This window comes from Stegostoma tigrinum, chromosome 4, assembly GCF_030684315.1.
Source record: "Stegostoma tigrinum isolate sSteTig4 chromosome 4, sSteTig4.hap1, whole genome shotgun sequence".
In the NCBI taxonomy this organism is placed as follows: Eukaryota; Metazoa; Chordata; class Chondrichthyes; order Orectolobiformes; family Stegostomatidae; genus Stegostoma; species Stegostoma tigrinum.
The window spans coordinates 63,070,271-63,094,409 of record NC_081357.1 but is presented as its reverse complement, the minus strand read 5'-3'; the positions used below and the strand labels follow the sequence as shown (position 1 = coordinate 63,094,409).

At 40.6% G+C, this 24,139-nt stretch overlaps 1 protein-coding gene across 4 annotated transcripts in view; it reads left to right on the top strand.

The window, feature by feature from the left end:
- man1a1 (mannosidase, alpha, class 1A, member 1) overlaps positions 1-24,139 on the top strand; it is a 422,282-nt gene that overhangs the window by 156,851 nt on the left and 241,292 nt on the right. For all 4 annotated transcript variants that reach the window (XM_048531606.2, XM_059645384.1, XM_059645383.1 and 1 more), the window contains one exon: positions 10,325-10,440. In XM_048531606.2, the coding sequence (XP_048387563.1) occupies positions 10,325-10,440 (116 nt within the window). The remainder of the gene's footprint in view (positions 1-10,324; positions 10,441-24,139) is intronic.

Genomic DNA, 24,139 nt, shown 5'->3' with positions numbered 1-24,139 from the left:
TCTATCAACCTTACAAACTGTGCCCGCAACCAAAATTTGGAAAAATAATATGTTGCTATTTCCTGTCATTTTATTTTATTTTAAATCTACAGTTCAAATGTGGATATGAATTGATGGCTTGGAATAGATACTAGTGCGTATTTGCCATGAGAGAACAGAGGTTTATAATAATTGTTAAACTCTCAGATTTAATCACCGATCATGAAACTAAATGTGACATCAGTAATATATTTTTGAAAGCTCCTTGTACATTCAGTATCTATAAACTTGTTCATGAAATTCATTTCTTGCCATTGCTTTTATAAGCAGTTAACTTATTTTAATTAATTAAAAATGAGATATGATGTGCTTAAATTTGTCATTTGAGGATACTGGACAGTTATAACTGATTTACAAGAAATCAATCCAATCCAGAGTTTCCAATTATTTCAAATATTGCATGAGTAAAGCTTGAGAGGTTTGTTAGTCCATTAAACTGGAAATTGAATTATCTTTCTCGTCCTCCCATAGATCAAGTTTTATTCCCATTTGCATTTATTGGTGAATGTTACACCGTCATGGTGAGGAATGGTAAAGATATGAAACTAAACATTTTTTTCCTTTCGGTCACAGGGTCTCTGTAGTATTGTTGAGTCCAGTTTAATACAAATAAGATGTTTTTAACTCCTTTACCTGTATATTTAGTCTTAAACAGAAGAGATTTCTTCCTAGGACCACTGTAGTATTTGCCCTAGCACTCATATCAGCCTTGAAAGAGATTTCTAGGTTGTGATTGTATGCCCAATGGGGAAGGCAATGGTGTATTGTCACTGGACTAGTACTCCGGAGATCCAGGTAGTGCAATGGAGACACTAGCTCATATCCATTATGGCAGATGGTGGAATTTGAATGTTAAAAATCTGGAACTGTAACTGTCTAATGATGTAATAAAGAGTGAAGCTGGATGAGCACAGCAGGCCAGGCAGCATCTCAGGAGCACAAAAGCTGATGTTTCGGGCCTAGACCCTTCTTCAGAGAAACGTCAGCTTTTGTGCTCCTGAGATGCTGCTTGGCCTGCTGTGTTCATCCAGCTTCACACTTTATTATCTTGGATTCTCCAACATCTGCAGTTCCCATTATCACAGTCTAATGATGTAACAGTCATGAAGTCATTGTCATTTAGTAACCCATCTGGTTTGCTAATGTCCTTCTGTGTCCTTAAGTCATTGACTCTTGGCTGACTTATGAAATGTGTGTAACTTTTAAAACGTGTCAAAAATGGACCAGCCAGCATTGATAAAGTCACTGGAACAGACTCCGCCTTGGCAACCCTCTAAATTCATCCTCATTGACATTTGATGCCTTGGAGAAGCGATAGCCTGACATAGTCACCTCATGGTATCGTACCTTATAGACAAATGTCCTAAACTAAACCATAAAAACATACCTGGAATGTCCTGATCCATCAGCAGGTGCTGGCATGGTGCTATCCAGTTGGGAAGGAGTTGTTCTGGCAATTCTCAATGCTGACTCAAGACTACTGAAATCTCAGTGAACAGTTCATACTTGAGCAAGGAAGTGTGTGATTTTGTATGAATGGTGAGCAGGCTCAATGGGTCGACTGAACTACTTCTGCTCCTACTTTCTATGTTTCTTTGTAAGATATACTATACAAGTTCACCACAGGCCCTTAAGCAGGATCTTCTAAACCTATGACCACTTATGGAGTGAAGTCTAATGGTTTCAGGTCAATGGGAACACTGTCACTTGCAATTTCCCCTCCAAGCCACTCATTATCCTGACTTGGAAATGTGTAGTTTATTTTTTATTGTCACATGAACCTAGGTACAGTGAGAAGTCTTGTATGCATGCAGTACATACCGTACAAAGTGCATAACGGCAACAACAGAGTGAGGAATAGGATGCAGAGAGGGCGCACAAAGAACGAGATCAACATGAAATGTAAAATTTGAGACATCCATTCAGAAGTCTGATAACAGCTGGGGAGAGCTATTCTTGAACATCTTGGTATGTATGTTTAAACTTCTGTATTTGTGTTGCTGGGTCAAAATTCTGAAACTCCCTTCCTAACAGCATTAAGGGTTGAAGTGTGCTGAATAGGTTACAGTGGATCAACAGGGCAGCTCATGACCACGTCCTTGAGAGCAATCAGAAATAGACCATTCATGCTGGATCAGGCAACGAGCTCTACATCCCTTGCACATAGCAATCATAAATTGATCTCAGATGTCAATTTCCAAATGCCTTTCATTGGAACCCAATAGAAATGAGCAAGGATGAAGTATATTTTGATTCCATTCTTCTATTAAGTAAGAGTCCAAGTTAATTCCAAAGAAATTCATCAGCTTCAATATAACGCAACTGCCTGTTACAGTAGTTAGGCACGATGCTGATTATAATGTTTCATCAGCAGGCTGGGACGTTCAACTTGGGTACTTGATATCTATCAGTCTTTGCTGATTTTTGAGCGCCTGGTTTGCAAATCTGTACCGTCTGCAGGAGACACGAACAGTGAAGTTGAAGTCTTTTGTAATTTTACACTACTGTTCTCTCATTCAAATTTTTTTTGTTTGAATGTTTTTCATGTGTCATATGATATCCTTCACAGTTTTCTGCACCTTCAGCGGTATTTTTAACTTGAGCAACCATCCCTCTTAGCAACCCGAGTGTTATTTAATGCATCACTTGTAATCTTAGACCACCTTAACTTCTAAGAATTAAAAAAAAACCCTCCATATTCTTTGATGTGACTTGTTTTCTTTTATTCAGTAGTGGGTTGAGTCTGGAGCAGGTGTGGCAACGAGATGGCAGAGGAGAATCAGCCCAGCTATGATAGACGACATCTTAAGAGGAGTGACTTCCACAGTCTGGTGTAGACCCCGGTGAGAAGGTAGAGGAGGGATGGCAGCACAGGTGCTGTTGATGGTGAACTGGCTCAGGACTGATCAACTCTCTTTAAGTTATATCTTTCCACTGCTTTTTCTTCTCAAAACCACTTAAAAATAGCATCAGATCAGGGCAATCTGGAAAAGCTTCTCACTGAAACATGCATGACATTAAAATCATTAATTCATTCATTAAAAGTTGTACCAGATGCTTAAAATTAGTTGTAAAAGCAGTTCTCCTTCAGTAAGTAGAAAGTGTCTTCCAATTACTTTATTTTGTGCTTCATTTAAAAAAAATAAATCTAACACTGGCTACTGTACTTTTTGTTGGAAAAATTAAAGTTCCCTTGCTTTCTACCACTGTATCAAATAAAGTTGTCACTTACTTGTTAAGAATTTTATATTGGATGCCATCTTGTTGAAAGAGCTTAACAAAAATGAAAATAATAGTGATTTAAGTTTTCGGAAAGAGTAGTACCTTAGTGTAATTTCATATTAATAGCAAAAGCGTTGTAAATATCAATTTATAAGTGAAGCTGACCATTTTATTGATGAAAATAAGTTGTTTCAAATAGACTAAAGTACATTCTGCATGGCTTCCTTCACAAGCTCGTGAACCTGAATTCTCAGGCTTTCTGTTCTGTTAATATTGACTGTGTCTTGGAGTGTGGTGTGGATCTTACTAACAAGATAAGTGGACCTGAATGTACAATACCTCTACTGTGATGTTGGGGATGGACCATATTTGGAAGTGTATTTGATCAGGTCCTCTGGTCACTGAGTACAGCTTTAGATGCTGGCAGACAAAAACGTGGGAGTTTTGAAGTGGCACTTCAAAGGTGGCATATTTGTAGAGTCACTTGATATTTTTAACAATAGGGTGGAAGTATTGAATACAATGTTTTGGCAGTAATGAGTCCTTCTGATGTTCCGTTAGCAGCGAAAATTCTTGTGAATGGTTGAGAATATGGATAGTGAAATTGATGATTCACTGCATAGTAACAAGGTCGATTTGGCTGATGATTTTAGATCATGAAGATACTGAAGATGGCAGTGCAATGATTTAAATGATTTACTGGATGGGGACAAAATGGTTATGAAACGGCAATACAAACAAGCATTTTGGTGAGATTAAACAAATAATAATAATTGCAGTTGGAGATCATGCTGGACCTATGCCATTAGGTCCATCTATTTATGTGTCTATTTATGTAAATTAAGAGTTACAACTGAAAAAGTATTACAGGTTCTACCCAAGCGTTGTTACTTCAGTTAAATTGACTTCTAAATTCTATAGTAAAAGTAACCTTCATGCATAACAGAACCAGTTTTTTTTACATTTGTTCAAGTCACTTGGGATAACTGGCTGGGCCAACATTTATTACCCTCCCTAATTGCCCTCAGGAAGCTGGTAGTGAGCTGACATTTTGAACCACTTCGGCCCCTGGATTGTGATAACACCGATAGGGCTATTAGAAAGGAAATTCCCTGATTTTGACTTGTTGAGGGTTTGTGTCTCAGTGGCAGTGTCCCTACTTGTGGGCCAAAAATTCTAAGTTCAAGTTCCAGGGAACCTGGATGTGTTTTACCACATGTGAATCATCTTGTGAACAATGGCAATTTACTTCAAAATCAGGATGATTATAACTTAGAGGAATTTGCTGCCTTTGCCCTTCTAGATAGTACATTTCATTCTGTGATCTTTACTATCCAAGGAGCCAACGTTAGACTTAGTGCAGTGCATTTTGTAGGTGGTGCACATTGCCAGTGTACATTGGTACCAGTCAAGTAGGCTGATTTGCTCTGGATGGTGTCGATGGGATGGCTTCCTTAAGTGTTTGGAGCCGTACTCATCCAGGCAAGTGAAAAGTTTTCCATCCCACTCCTGTCTTTTGCCTGTAGATGGTAGACCAGCATTAAGGAGGCACAAGATGAGTATCTGGCAGAATTCCTAGTCTCTGAACTACTCATGTAGCCACAGTATTGTGTGGTTAGTTCAGATCAGTTTCTGGTCAATGGCAATCCCCAGGATGTTATTAGAGGAGGATTTGGCAATGGCACTGCTAAAGACCATCAAAGGGCAATGGTTAGATTCTGTCCTGTTGGAGATTAGTTGCATGACCCGCATGCTGTACAACATAACTGGATACGAATTGGAGAAGAGCAAGATAGTGGGCAAAGACACCCTCTCGCTCGAAGCACTCAATTGCTTTCTATGCTCGATTCAAGCAGAATTCCAGTGGTGCAGCGTCTCCTGCCCCAACAGTCCCAGATGAACTCGTTCCCTCTGTCACCGCTGCAGACATCAAATCAGTCCTCCTGAGAGTAAATCAGAGCAAAGTGATGGGCCCAGATGGAGTTTCCAGCCGTACACTTAGATCCTGTGTGGATCAGCTGGCAGATGTATTCACAGATATCGTCAACCTCTCCCTCCTACAGTCTGAAGCTCCTACCTGCTTCAAGAAGACCACCATCAACCCCGTAACTAAGAAAGCACATGCAACATGCCTTAATGACTACCACCCATTGGCTCTGACCTCAATAATCATGAAGTGCTTCGAGAGACTGGTCATGTCCCACACCAACTCTAGCCTCCCATCCTGACTCAATCGCATGCAATTTACCTACCGACGAAATGAGTCCACAGCGGACCCCGTTTCCTTAGCCCTGCACTGATCCCCAAACCATCTGGATAACAAGGCCACATACATTAGGCTCCTGTTCTTCAACTGCAGCTCTGCCTTCAACACTGTAATCCCCTCCAGACTAATCTCAAAGCTCTGAGACCTAGATCTGTGCTCTGTCCTGCCCTCTGCAACTGAATCCTTAGCTTTCTGACCCACAGGCTGCAGTCAGTGAATATAGACAACAGCACCTCCTCCACTGTAATCTTCAACACTGGTGCCCCATAAGGATGCGTTCTCAGCCCCTTTACTGTACTCCCTGTACACTCATGATTGTGTTGCCAAATTCCAAATGAGCACCATCTACAAGTTTCCTGATGTCACCACTGCGGTAGGATGGATATCAGACAACAATGATGAACCAGAATAGAGGAAGGCGATAGAGGGCTCTGTGTTGTGGTACAATGATAGCCACCTCTCCCTCAATGTTGGCAAAACAAAAGATCTGAACATTGACTTCATAAAGAAGGGAGGAGAACACTGCCCTCATCGACATCAATGAAGCTGAGGTTGAGATATCGACTGTCGAATTCCTAGGAGTGACGTTAACTGACAACCTGTCCTGGACTTCCCATGTAGATGCAATGGCCAAGAGGACATAACAATGCCTCTTCTTCCTGAGGTAGCTTAGGAAATTCAGCATGTCCATAAGGACCCTCACCAACTTTTACAGATACACCATAGAAAGCATACTGTCCGGGTGCATAATGGCCCCTGGTACAGCAACAGCTCTGCACAAGACCGTTAGAAACTATAGAAGGTTGTGTGTACAGCCCAGACCATCACAGAAGCAACCCTGTCATTTGTGGACTCCATTTACACTCCTTGGTGCTGCGGAAAGGCTGCCAATATCATTAAACACTGCCAGCCACCCTGGTAATGTCTCTTCCAACCTCTTCTGTTGGGCAGAAGATACAGAAGCTTGTACACGTACATCAACAGGTTCAAGAACAGCTTTTTCCCTGCTGCTATTAGACTGCTGATTGGACTCCTTCTAACTTCAGATAATGTTGATCTTACCAATAAATATTTTGCTTTACATACCACCTGTGCAGTCATAACCTTGTGTACCTTGCTCAGTCTAAGAAACTATGACCTGTATGTCCTTGTTTGCTGTGATCTGCCTGTACTGCTCGCAAAACAACGCTTTGCTACATGTGACTACAATAAATCAAATGAAATGTGATGTTTAACTAATCAGCCGTAGCCTGAATGTTGTTCAAGTCTTGCTGCTTCAGTACCTGAGGAGTTGTGAATGCTGCTGAACATTGTGTAGTCGTTCACAAACATTCTCACTTCTGACCTTAGGATGGAGAAATGGTCTTGGCATAGAGTCTGAGAGCTCTACAGCACAAAAAATAGTCCTTCAGCACATCAGGCCTATGCCAGTCAAAAACAAGCGTTTAACTATTCTAAACCCATTGTCTGGCACTTGGCCTATAACGTTGTATGCTTTGGCATCGCAAATACAAATTGAAATACTTATTAAGCATTCAGAGGATTTCTGCCTCTCTGGTCATTACAGGATTCCAGCTTCTGATCACCCTCTGGGTGAGAAGTTCTTTCTCACGTTCCCTCTTAAACCCCTTGCCCTTTGAAAGGGGGCATTCATTTAAGGTAATGATCCCTCAACCAGAGGAGAAAGTTCCTTGCCTCCACCCTTTCTATGCCCCTAATAATTTTATATATCTCAATGATGCCCTACCTCAGGTTCCTGTGCTCCAAGGAAAGTAACTCTGATCTATCCACTTTCTGAAGAAGAGTCCAGACCCAAAATGTCAGCTTTCCTGCTCCTCTGATGCTGCCTGGCCTGCTGTGATCCTCCAGCTCCACACTTTGCTATCTTTGACTCTAGCGTCTACAGTTCTTGCTATCCCAATCTATCCGATCTCTTTTCATAACTAAAGCACTCAAACCCAGGAAAGGTCCGCAAACATACTGATCAATCCTCCTAACATTCGAGTCTGAATAATTTTTATATATACCTAAACAGAAAGAACCCCAGCGCTGAGCCCTGTGGAACCTTGACGGACATAGGTATTCAGTCATAAAAACGTGCCTCAACCCTCTGCTTCCTGTCATTCGGACAGTTCTGGATCCAATTTGCCAAATTTCTTTGGATCCGCAGGTCCTTCTCTTCGCTTTCAGTCTCCCATGGTGGACCTTATCAAACACATTGTTGAAGTCCACATAGACTACAGCAAATGCATCACCCCTATTTCCACATCACCACTTTTGGAAAAATTTAAACAAGTTGGTCAGACCTGACCTTCCCTGAGCAAAACCATGCTGACATTTCTTGATTTAATCCCTGACCCTCCAAATGCAGGTTAATTCCATTCCTTCGAACTGCTTCCAATAGTTTCCCCATCATTGAGGTTAGACTGACTGGCTTTTAGCTTCCTGGCTTATTATTTGCTCCCTTTTTGAATAACAGTGCGAAGTTGGCTGTCTCCAGTCCTCTGACACTTGTCCTGTGGCTAGAGTGGAATTGAAAAATATTGCAAGGAATTACTCCAACCAGCAGAAAATGCTGCCACCCCTAAAAAAACAATCCTGTTGTCGAAGGTGTTGCTGGAGCTCCTTTGATGCTATACATGGTTAAATCCTGCCATGATTTCAATTGTAATCATTCTCACCCCACGTATGGAGTGCATATCTTCTGTTGATGTTTAGATCAAGACTATAATGAATTCAGGTGCTGTGTGCAGAAATGAAACCAAACGTCAGTGAACAAGTTGCACCTTTACAAGTGCTGCTTGATAGCACTCTTGATGACCTTGTCCATCACTTTGATGAACAAGAATAATCTGATGGTGTGGTAATTGCCTTGTTGTGTTTTATATTGCTGTTTATGTCATGACATACTTGAGCAATTTTCCAAATCATCTCGTGCATGAAAATGAAGGAAAAGTCACCAAAGGACCATAGGCTACACTCTCACTATCACAGAGATAACAGGTGGTACAGGTAACTTGGGGGTCAGCCTGCATCAGGTGAGGGGAAGGGTTGAAAAAGTCTTCCTGACGACCTTAGCCGGCGCAGGAGTTGAACTTATGCTGTTGGTGCAACTGCACCACAAATTTAGCAATCCAGCTAACGGACCCCTGGTTAGATGCTAGCATTGTAACTGTGCAGCCAGCTTGGTTAGAGGCTCAGTTAGTTCTGGAGCACATGTCTTCATTACTGTTGCCAGAAGCTGTCAGGCCTGTAGAGTTTGCAGTGACCAGTGCCTTCATCTGTTTCTTGATATTATATAGACTGAAACTAATTCTTTGAAAGTTGATATCCATAAATGATGGGGTACCTGAGTAGTACGCTGAGATAAATCATCCACTTGGCACTTCAGACTGAAGGTGGAATTTGAGTATTTCACCCTTTTGTACATGGGTGCAAGGCTCCTCCATCTGTGAGGAATTGGATATTTCTGGAGCCTTTGGATTTAGTGAGTTTTTTTGTGTAACTCCATTCACAATTGGATGTGGCAGGGTTGTGGAACTTAGATCTTTGATCTGGGGGGCGGGGGCTGTATGTTGGTGGAGAAGGTCACTGATCCCTATCTATTGTGTGCTGCTTCCACTGTTTGACATGCATGTATTCAAGAATGTGTTGTGGCTCAACCAGGCTAACACCTCATTTTTAAGTATGCTAGTGTTACTCTTGTCATGCCCTCCGGCAGTGTAGAGGATGAACTCTCATTTAAATAAGAAACAGCAAGAACTGCTGATGTTGGAGTCAGAAATAACACAGTGTGAAGCTGGAGGAATGCAGCAGGCCGTGCAGAATTAGAAATTTCTGAAGAAGGCTCCTGACCTGAAACGTCAACTTTCCTGTTCCTCTGAAGCTGCCTGGCTTGCTGTGTCCTTCTAGCTTCACACTATTATTTCTTATTTAAGTAATATCTTTTTCTCCTATTGTACCTGAAAATGGTTCTGGATTGTGGTGATAAAATACTTTTGACTATATCTTCAAGATATGTGTGACAATAAATCATTCATTTATTCATTCATTCACCCTTCATTTCTCTCCCTGTTTGATGCTAATGGTAAAGTGCAGCCACGAGGCTACAAATTGTGGGTGAATATAAGCCTGCTGCTGATGTCTTTCAGTGTCTCATGGATACCCAGTTTACACTTGCTGGATCTGTTGAAGTGCCTCCCATTTTGAGCATTAGTAACACAAGCATTAGCCACACAACATGATGGAGAATATTCTCGTTATGAAGATAAAGTGAATATTTTGTTGCACTGAGAATTTTGAGTCTGTGTCAAGGTACATACCAAGGTAAAACAATCTTGAAGTTTCAATTGTTTTGTATTTTGGAAATGAGTTATAACAGCCAGGTAAGGAAATTTGGGAAAGTACAAGAAATCAATAATTGTGCATTTTTGCTTTGAGCTGTTGAAGATTAATTGTCATTCTGATAGTCTTTACAAAAGCTAATGTGAAGCACCCCATAATTTATAATGTATGAATGTCAGTATTTTCAAAATGATAGCTCTCACATAGTTTGTAGTGGCCTAATGATAAAGTTCTGTTCACAGTTAAAGATCTCTGTCCCTAACAACTTTCCTCCTGTTCAGTGACAAATTAATTTCTGTCCTGGATGTTTACAAAGTTGGCTTTATTGATATTTTTTATGTTCTTTGAGACACTTTCATTTTGGAGAACTCATTTAGCAGAAACAGTTAATGTGAGTTGTCTTCATCCCAGAGATGTGAGAGAAAGCTAAAATCAGTTCTCTTTACTATTTAGGTACTATTCGAGGAGCGACAATAGTGGACGCCTTAGACACATTGTACATTATGGGAATGCATGACGAATTCAAAGAAGCAAAGGAATGGGTTGAAAAGAATCTTGACTTCAATGTGGTAAGTATTTTTGGCAATAATAGCTTCCCTGTTTCTCATTAAAAAAAACTGCATGTTACCTGAGCAGTTGGGAAAGAAGGTTTTGGAGTAGCTTGTCTCCAGTTGTGCACGGACATCGGACTCTGGATGTATTGGGAATATTTAAGGTGAGTGTTGAGGCGCAGGATACAGCAGTTAAGGACAGTCTTGTTCAGCATGTACGCAAAGCTAGAAAGCTGCAACTCAACACCCAGAAAGTAAATTGTGTTTTGAATTTGAGTTGTAGCAGTTCACAAGAAAGACCATCATTTTGATCAATACTAAGTATGTGTGTGTGCACAGCTTTGAATCAGATACAGGCTCCAAAATTGTGGAGGCTGAATTAAACAAATGTTCCAGATAAAGTATACCATTAAAACCTTCAGTTGCTGAGAAAACAATGATATGAGTGTGAAAGGTATTTTTGATAATCTTCTAATTCACAGCATTAGTTTTTTTTTCTCTTTACGACTTGGTGGCTATTGATTTTTAATTGTAGCTTGCCTGCTTTTCTGACAGTTCACTACAATTTAAGCCAATAGATAACATGCATTAAAGTGATATCTTTTTAATGAAATCTGGTAAATCAGTTCCCAAGGTCAGCTGTTTAAAATGTTAGTAGCATAGTATGTCACCGTTTTTATTCTGCTTGCACACAGTTTTGTGTAATCTGCTTTAATCTCCTTTTAAAATATTAAATGTGGGAGAACAACAATCAAAATAAGATACTTGCTATTAAATGTTTTTAGAAATTTGGAAAACTACTTCACCCAGAGTTATAGAATGTTGAACTTGATACTGCATTGAGCTTGATAAAAACAAAAAAAAAGAAAAAAAAATTGCTGGGGAGGATGAGAGGAGGTTTCTGTAAGCACAAACAATTTCAGGCCAGGTGCCAGGTGTTTTGATGCTGTAAATTCTATCACTACGTACTACAATTCCCATAAATTAGTATGCCCCGAGATTGTTTAAAGGTTAGTTATTTTTCTATTAAATTGAATTATTTGTAAATCCCTGGCTCCTCCCAAGATCAGAACAAGCACCAGGGATCAATTGGTATTCATTTCTTTAGGTTTAGAGAAGTTTGCATGTTTGCCAAAGTATTAACCTTGAAATGTGATTGAGGTGTCTATATACACTGGGATTTTCTTTGTGTACACAATAAGTTAGATGCTGTGCTATTTTGTGAGGGCAGGAATATTATACCTGCTTTTAATGTCAATTTTTACAGAGGTAAAGTCTCGTTCTGTTTTGGGGAAAAAAAATCAAAATCCAAAAGAGACGGCACGGTTTGAGGGCAGAACAGGTAGAGCGGGAAGCTACAATACTCTCAAAGTGGTGGGAAAGTGCAGACAGAGCAGCGTATGTTAGGAGATTAAAGGGGAGTACAGTGGATATGTAGTATAGTTCAGTAAGAGGCCCGATTTAGAGTTAACCAGGTGGGTGCAGATGGATGGAGTGAATTGTGGGTCAGTGTTAAAGTGAGGTTGGAATTGCCACAAGGTGGTTATAGCTCTGAAAATCACAGTGTAACCAGGCAGGGCTTTGTCCCAGTTTATTTCTAAGTTGGGGAACTGTGAAAGTTGGAAGGAAGCTTGCAGTTGGAGGTGTTCTTGTGCACCTCCTGCCCTGTCATTCTAGGTGGTATAGGCTGCAGATTTGTGAGATGCCATCAAAGAAGCCAAAGTAAGTTATGTTGTAGATGGTGCACGCTGCAGCCACACTGTACTGGTGGTGGATGGAAAGAATCTGTAAAAGGATGAATGAATGCTAATTGTGCAGTCTGGCTGATGTTGAACATTGAGTGTTTTTAGAGCAACACTCTTCATGCAAGTGTAGTATATTCCTGACCTGTGCCTTCCATGTGGTACAAAGGCATTTGAACTCATTTGCCACGGAATATTCAACCTCTGTCAAGCTCCTGTTACCTCAGTACTAATAACTGGCCCATTCACCGTTCTGATTAGTGGTAACCTTCAGGAAACCAAGACAACAAAATGTGAGGCTGGATGAACACAGCAGGCCAAACAGCATCTCAGGAGCACAAAAGCTGACGTTTCGGGCCTAGACCCTTCATCGGTGAGGGTTCTGGAATAAATAGGGAGAGAGGGGGAGGCGGACCGAAGATGGAGAGAAAAGAAGATAGGTGGAGAGATAGGGAGGGGATAGGTCAGTCCAGGGAAGACGGACAGGTCAAGGAGGTGGGATGAGGTTAGTAGGTAGATGGGGGTGCGGCTTGGGGTGGGAGGAAGGGATGGGTGAGAGGAAGAACAGGTTAGGGAGGCAGAGACAGGTTGGACTGGTTTTGGGATGCAGTGGGTGGAGGGGAAGAGCTGGGCTGGTTGTGTGGTGCAGTGGGGGGAGGGGACGAACTGGGCTGGTTTAGGGATGCAGTTGGGGAAGGGGAGATTTTGAAACTGGTGAAGTCCACATTGATATCATTAGGCTGCAGGGTTCCCAGGCGGAATATGAGTTGCTGTTCCTGCAACCTTCGGGTGGCATCATTGTGGCACTGCAGGAGGCCCATGATGGACATGTCATCTAAAGAATGGGAGGGGGAGTGGAAATGGTTTGCGACTGGGAGGTGCAGTAGTTTGTTGCGTCAGCTTTTGTGCTCCTGAGATGCTGCTTGGCCTGCTGTGTTCATCCAGCCTCACATTTTGTTGTCTTGGATTCTCCAGCATCTGCAGTTCCCATTATCTCTGATACTACCTTCAGGGAACCAGTTGGCATTGGAAGATTTGATGAGGTAGTGCCAGTGAATGTCAAGGGGAAGTTATTAAACTCACTTTTGGTGGAAGTAGTCATTGATTGGCACTTGTGCATTGTCAAAACTACTTGCCACATAATCAGCAAAAGTCTAAACGTAGTCCAGGTCTTCTTGCATGTGTGCACAACTGCTTCATTATCTATAGAATTGTGAAGTTAGCAACACCGCGCAGTCAACAGCGTCTTCCACTCTCTGAGTTATGATGGAGCGGCTGTCATTAATAAAGCAACTGAAGGTGATTTAACCTGGGATACTGTAAGAGGCAGTTTCAGCAGCAGTGTCCTGGGGCTGATATGATTGGCCTTAGGCAACTACAACTCGAGTAATTTTGAAGAAGAGAGATTATCTCTTTCACTCCTCATGATGGACACAAGAATACTAAATTTCAAAAGGGAAGCAGAAATTGTGCTGAGAAAAGGGTGTATTTGTTTGGCAGTGACACTGTAGTTGAAGCTTTGCCATGGAAAATACACTAGGAACAGTTGTCCCCCAAGATTTTGTTAGATTAGTAAAAAGTTAGTCAGTGCTTGTTGAGAAGTTGCCGTTGGGAATATGTCAGCGAACAATTGTCTTCTATGCCTTTGTTTAATTGAAAATGTAGAGGGTATTGTATACAGATTTACTGCTGATGCAAAAATAGTTAAGAATGCATGTTTGACGAGTGTAGAAGGAATCTCTCAGGATAGTGATAAATTGAATGTGTGATTAAAATCTTGACAGATGAAGTTTGCTGCAGCAAGATATGAGATTGTTTACTTTAGTAGGCAGAATCAAAAGTCAACCCATTATTCAAATGGACAGACTCTCAAAATGTGCAGCACAGTAGGATCTGGATGTTCTTGTGTGCAGATAAAAGGTTAGCATGCAGATGCGGAAAGTAATTTAGAAGGAAAGTGAAATTTTAGCCTTTATTGCTTGGGATTTGGAGTTTAAACATAGCAATGTCTGGTTAATACTGTACAGCATGTAGGCGAGCTATGCTTGCAGTACTGTGTTCTGTTTGATCCCCAAACTTGAGAGGATATGTTGGTATTGGAGGTATCTCAAAGAAATTCACTAAGCTGTTTACTGGGATAAAGGTGTTGATCTGTTGAGAATAGCTAACCAAGCAGGCTTTTTCATTAAAGTTTAGAAGAATAAAGATGACCTTTTTGAAACATACAAGTTTTTGAGGGAGCTTTATTAGGGTAGCTGTTGAGAAGGTGTTTTCTTTAGTGGGAGGTTCTCAAGCTAGGTTGCAGAATAAGGGACACTCATTTAAAATTGAGTTGCAAAGGAAGTTCTGTGTGTAGGGAATGTCTGGAATTCTCTACCCCAGAGAGTTGTGGAAGCTAGATCACTTGAAAATATTTAACGGGTATGTAGATGGATTTTTGAAGGACAGGTGCTCTGATGGTTATGAAGAGCTCGCACAAAAGAAACATTGTAGCCTCAGGCAGATCAGTCACAATCTGGTAGAATGGTGGGTCAGGCTTGAGTGGCTGACTGGCTTACTCCTGCTCCTATCTCATATTTCTTTTGCTAGGCTGACAACCATCTGAATATTCCACGTTCTTTTTCTTTTTTATTCCATTTCTCCTTTACTGTTCATGCATGTGTGCATGTCTGCACCTTCTCTAATCCCTTCAAATCCTTTTATTTCCCAGAACTGGACTCTATACACACTCTTTGGTCAGTATTTAGGTTGTCACTTATCGCCCTTGCTTCTGTGCTTGAAGTCTCTTTTTATAAGCCTAGGATACTTTGTGCTTTATTATCTGTAGGTCAGTGATTTATTCATAACTCTCATTCCCCCTACACCCTGTTTAAAACCGTGTTCCTTCCTTTACATTGCCTTCTCTTGTGTGTCCTACCAAACCTAAGAACTTCACTGCATTACATTTCATCAACCACTTCTCTGCCTGTTACTCTGTCTATATTCTTAAAAGTTAACACTGTCCTTTTTCTAGTTCACAGTATTTCTGAGTATCCTGTCGTCTCTTAAGTGTTGAATTTGTGTTTTGTATACAAGTCTGTCATCAATGTGTGTAGTTTATTTCCACTTATCATTGATTCAAATAATATTATTAACAGTGCAGAAGTTAAAGTTGTCAGTAAATCCATTTAACCCAGACAGTTTTACTTGAACCTCATTCATCAGATTTTCTGTGCAATGGCCTGTCTGCTCAGATGATTTTGTCCCATTACTCTTACCCCAGTTATCACCACCAACCCAACTCCCCATTGCTTCCTTTTGTCCCTTGGTCTTACTTCCCAAAGTTCTCCACCCCCTACTTTATTTCCTAGATTGCCCCACCCTGGCTGCCTTTTGATGTCTTGTTTGACAATGTTGCTATATCCCTGCCTCCCCAACTTTCCATCTGACTATACTCTTATATTAGGCTCCAGATCTGTTCTTCTGTTCACTCCTGGCTTTGCTCCTGAGTTCACAGTGTGAGGTCCTGAGCTGCTGTTGTTGGCAGAGGTTAGTCAGTGTGAGTAATAGTTGGACTCCACATGCTAACTACACTAAACAAATTCTAGAGCAAAAACAGAAATTGCTGGAGAAACTCAACAGGTCTGGCAACATCTGTGGAGAGGAAGCAGAGTTGACACTCCCAGTTTGGTGACCCTTCTTCCGCTAAAGGGTCACTGGACTCAATATTAACTGTGCTTTCTCTCCACAAATGCTGCCAGACCTGTTGAGTTTGTTCAGCAATTTCTGTTCTTGTTTCATATCTTCAATGTCCACAGTTCTTCGGTTTATTTTAATGAAGCTTTCCTAGTGGTTTCTATTTTTGTTTGTAAACTTCTGGAGCCTGGTCAATCTAACTGTATTGTACAAGAAAAGTGGGTATTGTGAAGTTGTTGACTTGCTCGCTGAGCTGGCTTGTTCTCGCTCAGACGTTTTGTCGCCATGCTAGGTGACATCATCAGTGGAGCCTCCAATGAAGCGATGTTATTCTACTCCGCTTGGAATTTATACTGTTTGATCCGCTGTGGTGAGTCAGGTCATTTCCGGTTTTGATCTGTATGGGTTTGTATATAGGGTCTAATTCTGTATGTTTGTTGATAGCATTACAGGTGGAGAACCATATCTCTAGGAATTTCCATGCGTGTCTATGTTTGGTTTGGGCTACAATGGTTACCTTTTCCCAGTTGAACTGATGACCTTCATTGTCTGAATGTACCGATATTAAGGAAAGTTCATCGCCCCCTTTTGCTGCTGGCTGATGTTCATGTATTCTGATGGCTAGTTTCCTTCTTGTCTGACTGATGTAATGTTTGTGGCAGTTGTTGCATGGTACTTTGTGAATCACATTGGTTCTGCCAGTTGTGGGAATGGGCTCTTTAATCCTCGTAAACATTTGCCAGAGAGTGGCTATGGGCTTGTGGGCCACCATGATTCCTGCTGGTCTTATGAATCTTGCTATCAGTTCCAATATGTTCTTGACGTATGGCAGTGTGGCCAGTGGTACTGTTTCCTCCTGTTGTTACCTGATTAGTAGGCATCTGCGGATGAAGTTGCAGAGATATCCGTTTATAGCGAGGAATTTGTACAAGTGCTCTTCCTCTTTCCTGCTTAGTTCTGAAGTATTGCAGTGTGTCCTAATGCAGCTTTGTTTGTGGGCTTTGGGGTGGTTGCTGCGGAAGTGGAGGATTTGATCAGTATGGGTTGCATTACTGTATACTGAGGTTTGGAACTCCCCTTTGGCCATACGCTCAACTCTAACATTCAGAAACGGAAGTAGATTGTTGTTGCCCATTCCCACAACATGCAGAACCAACATGATTTACCAAATACCATGCAACAACGGCCACAAACATTACACCAGACAGACAGGAAGGAAACGAGCCAATTGGTACACTCAGATAATGAAGGCCATCAGTTCAACTGGGACTAGGTAATTATAGTAGCCCAAGCCAAGCATAGACACGCATGGGAATTCCTAGAGGCAACAAAAATCACCTTCCGTTTCTGAATGTTAAAGTTGAGGGTATGACCTAGAGGCATGGTTCCCCACCCATTATGCAATCAATAAACATATAGAATTGGACTCTATATACAAACTCATACAGAACAAAACCGAAAATGGCACGACTCACCATTGCGGACCAGACAGTGTAAATTCCAAGTGGAGTAAAACAGCATCGCTTCATTGGAGGCACCACTGATGATGTCACCTAGCATGGTGACGAAATATCTGAATGAGAACAAGCCAGCTAAGCGAACAAGTCAACAATCTCACCCAAAACCCGACCCTCAGATCTTTGCCAAAACTTTGAAAACTTAATAGCATTTTAAAAATATATTTATTCTCTATACTGTGATACATTTTATTTTGCATGTTATTTCAGCTAGGTTAGAAGTCCTGATTGTATAAAATTACAGCATTTAAGCATACATTTGTTTCTTTGGACGTTACGTGTGGAAAAAAATCAAACTCTGGATTGAAAACTGATCCCTGTGGGATGCCACAATTTGTTTAAATTTGTGTTCTTCAGTAATGCATTCACCACTTGAGGGTCTTATTGTATGTAGAAAAGCTGTGGCCTTGCAGCTGACCCTCTAAGGAACCTCATTATATACCGAGTTCATGTCTGGAAAAGCAGTTGTTCACCACTACTCGTTTTCCTGTCACTCAGTCAATTTTACAGCATGGATCTGTTGTTCCTTTATTCCATGAGCTGTAACATTGCTGAGATCCTGTAATGAATCTTTCTTTGGCTGTCAACGTACACCATATCACTTGCATTACCCTTATCAACCTTTTCTGTTACCTCGTCAGAAAAGTCAAACAAGTTAGTTGTGCCCGATTGACCCTTCACAAATGCATACTTTTATTATATCTATATTTATCCAAGTGACAAATAATTTAGTCCTGGGTGTTACTGATTCTAAAAGTGTCCCGACTATTGTTGTTTGTTATGAATAGGGCAATCCACCTCTTTGATGTAATCAGTAGAGATCGAGAATTTAGGAATAAACCATGAGAAGTTTATTACGTTGCTGTAAACTATTTACAGGTTACATGCATACTGCTGTCAATACTGCTATTCATGCGGGAACCCGTTCATGTTTCCCCATTCACTGCCCAAACTCATTGCACCCATGTGTCTTCATCACAGTGGGTGCTTCTAATCTCTCAGTTCCAGATATTGACCATGCTGATCCATATACAACATTCGTCTCTCTCCTTGTGCGCCCCCCCCACAAGTCTTTGTCCTGAGTATGATGCTATTACATACATTCGTCCTTTGTTTATACGTGCATACTGCCCATTAGGGAAGTATAAACTCTCCAAGATATCTTCGCTGAGTGAAGTTGGAATTCACTCATGAAGGGGAAGCAGTTGTACAGTGGTAGTCTACCTGGACTAGTGATACAGAACCCAAGACTGGTCTTCTGGGGTTATGGGCTCAAATCCCATTATGGCCGATGATGAAATTTGAATTCAAGAAAAATCTGAAATTAAAATGTTAGCATAAAGGTGATCATGATTGTTTTTTTGAAAAAAACCTATCTGATTCACACTGTCTTTCAGGAAGGAAAACTTGTTTGCTTATACTGTCTGGGCTGCATGTGACTCCAGAGCCATGACAATATGGTTGATTCTTAACTGCCCTCTGGGCAATTATTAGGAATGGGCAATAAATATTGGTCTAATAGCAACACCCCATATTCTATCAACAAACAAATTAAAAACTTGTCGTCACCTATTATCTCTCAACAGTAATGAAAGTGTTTTCAATGTTCAAAGTAAGATTTCACAATTATACAACTGGGACACTAGTTGGCCAACTTCTGTATGGGATTGCTGGATTTTGATGTATTCCTGGTCTTTGTATCTGCTCCTAATGAATTTGTTTGTGTCAATTCTGATTGGTTAGCCAATGTGCCCACAGTGGACTGAGTTAACGATTCAATTTTTCCAATAAAATTCATGCCTAACCATGTAAAACTGTCAGCAATTCACTAGAGAATGCATCTGCTGTTATTTGTCTTTTATGTTGCACATAAACTGTTTCATAATCAAAGTTCATCTATCTCAATCAAAACCTGTGTATTCTTGAAGGTATTCTTGCAAGTTCTTTATCAAGTAAGAAAACAAAGTTTGCCTAAGTAACAACTTGCAGACCAATGCGAATGTGCTCTGAGAGATTTTCATAAATCTATTTAACTGAAACAGCTTCTTTTTCTGTGACGGTGCATTGTCTAATATTGCTCAAGATACATGACAAATTGTCTGCCTGTTCATGAAAAGTACTGCTTTTCTTGCAGCTGAAGCATTTCCTGCTATTCTTGTACATAGTGAAGTGTTCATATGTGCTAGGATGTGTGTGGGTATTAGCATTTACTTAATCTTCTCAGATACTTGTTCTTGATGAGGAATTTCAACACTGAGACATCTCCTGAATAAAACTGATGTGGAGGTTCAGCAACAGTTGCTAAATTGAGTAAATATTTTTCCACCTGATTATTATGTACAATCTGTCTAACCTTTAAACACCTCAGGGCTAAGATAATAAAATGTGAGGCTGGATGAACACAGCAGGCCAAGCAGCATCTCAGGAGCACAAAAGCTGACGTTTCGGGCCTGGACCCTTCATCAGAGAAGGGTCCAGGCCCGAAACGTTAGCTTTTGTGCTCCTGAGATGCTGCTTGGCCTGCTGTGTTCATCCAGCCTCACATTTTATTATCTTGGAATTCTCCAGCATCTGCAGTTCCCATTATCTCTAACACCTCAGGGCTGTCCTTTTCAAAGTGACTCTTGGCTTTCTATTCATTAACCTCAACTTTCTGTATTAGATTCAGTTCAATACGAGCTCTTCTGCTTGAATTAAAATTTATGATTATGTTGTGCATACAATTTCTTTTTAATTATCTGGTTTCCTTATGTTAAAGAGTTACTTGTAAACGGCCTTTGATTCAAATTCTTCCGAATTGTGCAACCAAAGTTTTGTTGGTTGCAAGTTGTATTTTGCTGACTCTGAACAAACAAACTCTGAACTCTGAACAGGTTCTCTGAACAAAAATTTGTTAAAGTTGCACCAAGGTCCAATTTGAACTTGTGAAAATATCCACTGACATTAAAGTCTACATGCCAAAATACAGGACAGTCTATATTGAAGCAGTGAGAGTTTTTCAAGAAGAAAATAAAATGGTGGGCCAACTTTTAAGTTTATGCTAGATGTGGCGGGGGTGGGTGCAGTTCAGAACACTAGGAATGCTCGAAGCATTTAGAAAGTTCAAAAGAATTATTTAATAAATTAAACTAGGAAAGCAAACAGGGGACATGAAGAAATACTAGTGGGTAAAAGACACAAGCGTCCAAAGGTATTTTATAAGTATATTGGGGGCAAGAGGGTAATCAGACAAAGAGTGGAGCTGTAAAATGGTGAGGTTTTAAATGAATAGTTTGCATTGATATTCACAATAGAGAAATCAGAGAAGTGATATACTTAAACATATTTCCGTCAAGAGGGGAAGTGGAGTTTGCAGTTTTAGTAGTCTTCAAATTAGATTGTCCCCACACCCAGATGTGATATATCTCAGGCTGCTGTGGGAGGCAAGGGAGAACACTGAAGGGGCCCTGAAATAAATTTTTAAATCCTGTCTGGACACAGGAGAGATACCAGAGGACTGGAGGATAGCTGAAGCACAACCATTATTGAACAAATGGTAGGGATAAACCAGAGAACTATAGGCCAGTGAATGTAATAGTAGTGATGGTTAAACTATTGAAAGATTTTCTGAGGGATGGATTAAATTTCCATTTGGAAGGGCAAGAATTAACCAAGGGTAATGTAAGTGGATGGTTATCTCATGGGACTGATGAAAAGTTTTGAGAACATGTCTTTTCGTGTAGATGAAGGTAATGCAGTGGATTTAGTTTATGTGGACCTTGGTAAGGCAATTGACAAAATCTTATGAGAGAACCTGGTGATGAAGGTAAAGAGCTCTGGAATTTAATTTGGCCAATTGAATCTAACATTGGCTTTGAGGCAGAATGGGATGGTTGAAGGTTTATTTTGCGACTGGAGCCCTGTGTTCAGTGCCAGGTTTTCTCCTGGGTCCCTTGCTGTGTTTGTGCTCCTCTATGGCCTAGACATAGAACAAAAGAGATTTGATCTGAATGTTTGCAGATGGCACAAAAATTAGTGGTGTGGTCAATAGTGAGAAGGAAAGGTTTAGACTACAGGATACCTTGCTGGTCAGATGATCAGAATAACGCCAAATGGGATTTCATCCTAACAAGTGTGAAGTGTGCATTTTTGAAGGACAAACAAGGCAAGAGAGTGTGTAACGGGTGCTTGAGCCATAGGAAGTACAGAGGATCAGTTCATATCCGCAGATCTTTGAAGCAAACAAGACAGGTAGTTGAGGCGGTTAAAAAGACATGTAGGATACTTTCCTTTTGGTTGAGCTGTATTGAATACAAGAGCAGGGAGGTTACAGTGGAGCTGTAGTTAATTTGGTGATAGCTGGAGTACTGTGTGCAGTTCCAGTTGTTACACTCAGGAAGGATGTGATTACATTTGAGGGTGTAGTGGTGGAGATACACTAGGATTGTACCTGCCTGGTGCATTCCAGTGATGAACTGGAATTCACTGCCTGAAAGGATGATCAAGGCAGGAACCATTATAACTTTTGAGGAATATTTAGACGATCACTTGAAATGCCACAGCGTAAATGGCTATGGCACTGGTGCTGGATGATGGGAGTAAATGGGTGCTTGAGGACCCATGTGGACCAATGGCAGAATGGGCTCATTCCGTGCTGTAAAACTCTCTGAATATATCTCCTTTACCAAAGTTTTCTTATTCTCTGGGTATTTGTCTTTTTTTTTGCTTTCAGACTTCTGGATATCTTGTAAATTGAATGGCTTTCTCCAGAGTGAATAGCCTTTTGATTGTAATAAATCTGACGAAGATTCATCAGCAATACCTACAACAATATGGTCTCTATTCAATTTTCTCTTAAAAATATCTATGTTCACATCTCTGGACTAATTTGTAAGAACATTTATAAAAAGCATCTGTTGATTCACCAGGATTTGGACTCCGTAATTTAAACCCTGCTCTTTCAGAATTTTTGGATCTGAGATTGAAGTAACTATCAAAAGCTTTGAAAATTTCATTATCTTGTCCAATGCTTCAGTAACTCCTTGTTGTGCAAGTCTATTATCTCTTACGTTTCCTATTGTATCAAGATGTGTGTGACTTGTTCTGCTTCAGTCTTGCTGTCTAATTTAGAATCATTCCTCTACCTTAAAAAGCGTCTCCTCAATAATGTCCAATTCTGTATTTGATTTGGTCCATCTGAGGTTAAATCTTTCTGGCAACATGAATTCAGATGCTATTACTTTCTGTATTTGCTACATATGCATAGTCATTATTTTTGTTTTACTTGTCTTATGGTAATAGAGGCTTTATTGTGCTTCGGAGCTTCACCATAGCAGTTCCTTTTCCTGTGGAGAGTTTCTCTGCTAGTCTATATTCTTCTTTTGAAAAGTACACGAGCAGTTAAATCAGCACACCCAGTTTTTTTCATATTATTTTTCTGGGTCTCTGTGCTACCAGAATTTCTGATTCTCGTGGTTGTTCCTCCGTCTGCTATTCCCATTTTGAGTTTCATGGTTCCTACGTGATGGCATTAACACCCAACTGGAGTTATAGAATGTTTAAAATTATCGTACTTTTCAGCCTGAATTTATTGCATCATTAGTTGAGATTTCTTTAACCTTAATTGAAGTTCATTTTCTCATCCAGTCCTCAATTATTGTTTAGTTCATTGGCTTAAAACTGAACTCAAGATCTTGCAGACCCACTGCCTCATACAGTGCTCACCACATTTTCAACATGTTGCGCCCAGATGAGCACTTGCCATTGCTCCCACGGATGCTGCCATATTGTGATTTGTTGTGGATTGGGATGTTCTAGCTCTTGGTTTAACTAGTAAAGATTTCAACAGTAGACTGAGGTGAACAGAAAGAGATTTCTTGCATTGCTGTAAGCCATATGCAGGTTATATGAACCTCTATCAATGGTCCCATTCATGCCAGAAGCCTCCCCCCCCCACTGAACCCCCACCTGTCTCTGTCTCTTCCTCTGTGTGACATTATTACAGCGGAAAGTGCTAATGTCAGCCTTCCAGGTGTCAACCTGTGCAGACCAATATATGAGACGTTTGAGTGACGTTAAACTAACTGTAGTTGCTGGGCTTACCCTCTGACTCTTCAGTTGATCAAGGATGTGACGTTTGCATTCCACAATTCTCTGGCACTTACACATTAAAAAAATGTCAGTGTCTCTTTCTGTTATGTCCCCCACTAGAAGGCCAACTTCGCTTTAATTCCAGATGAGACCATCAAATTTGTTATGGTCCTAGACCTGGCCACCAAACTGTTACTATTTGACTGGGGAACAAAAACTTTTATTCAGGCGTGAGATCCGCGGGAACTTAGTTAGGAAATAAAGCCACAAGATTATGAGTTATGTTGTACAAGTTATAATTGCAATACACGCTACAATACACGTACGCCCAATGTGGTTTTGGCACCCATAATTAACATGTGGTGAAATGACTATTAGCTTGTGATTGAATACTCATAACCCACATCAAACAGCAAGTGCAATCAGGATAGATTCCATTGATTTATTCACTAATTCCCCAGATGTTAATGATGTGATGGGTCAACAAATCTCATTACATTTTACAAGGCATTGCAATACTGATTTTGCTGATTTGACCCTAAGACTCATGCTTATGATCCATTCCATCATGCTTCAAAGACAGATCCTGTTCTAATTAATAACCTTCCTGTCCTGAGCTAATGACCTTGACTCTGAAACTCCTATCCAGGACTTGATGACCAAGACAATACCAGCTTTGCAACTGCTGCTGGTTCCAATAAGTTATACTCTCTA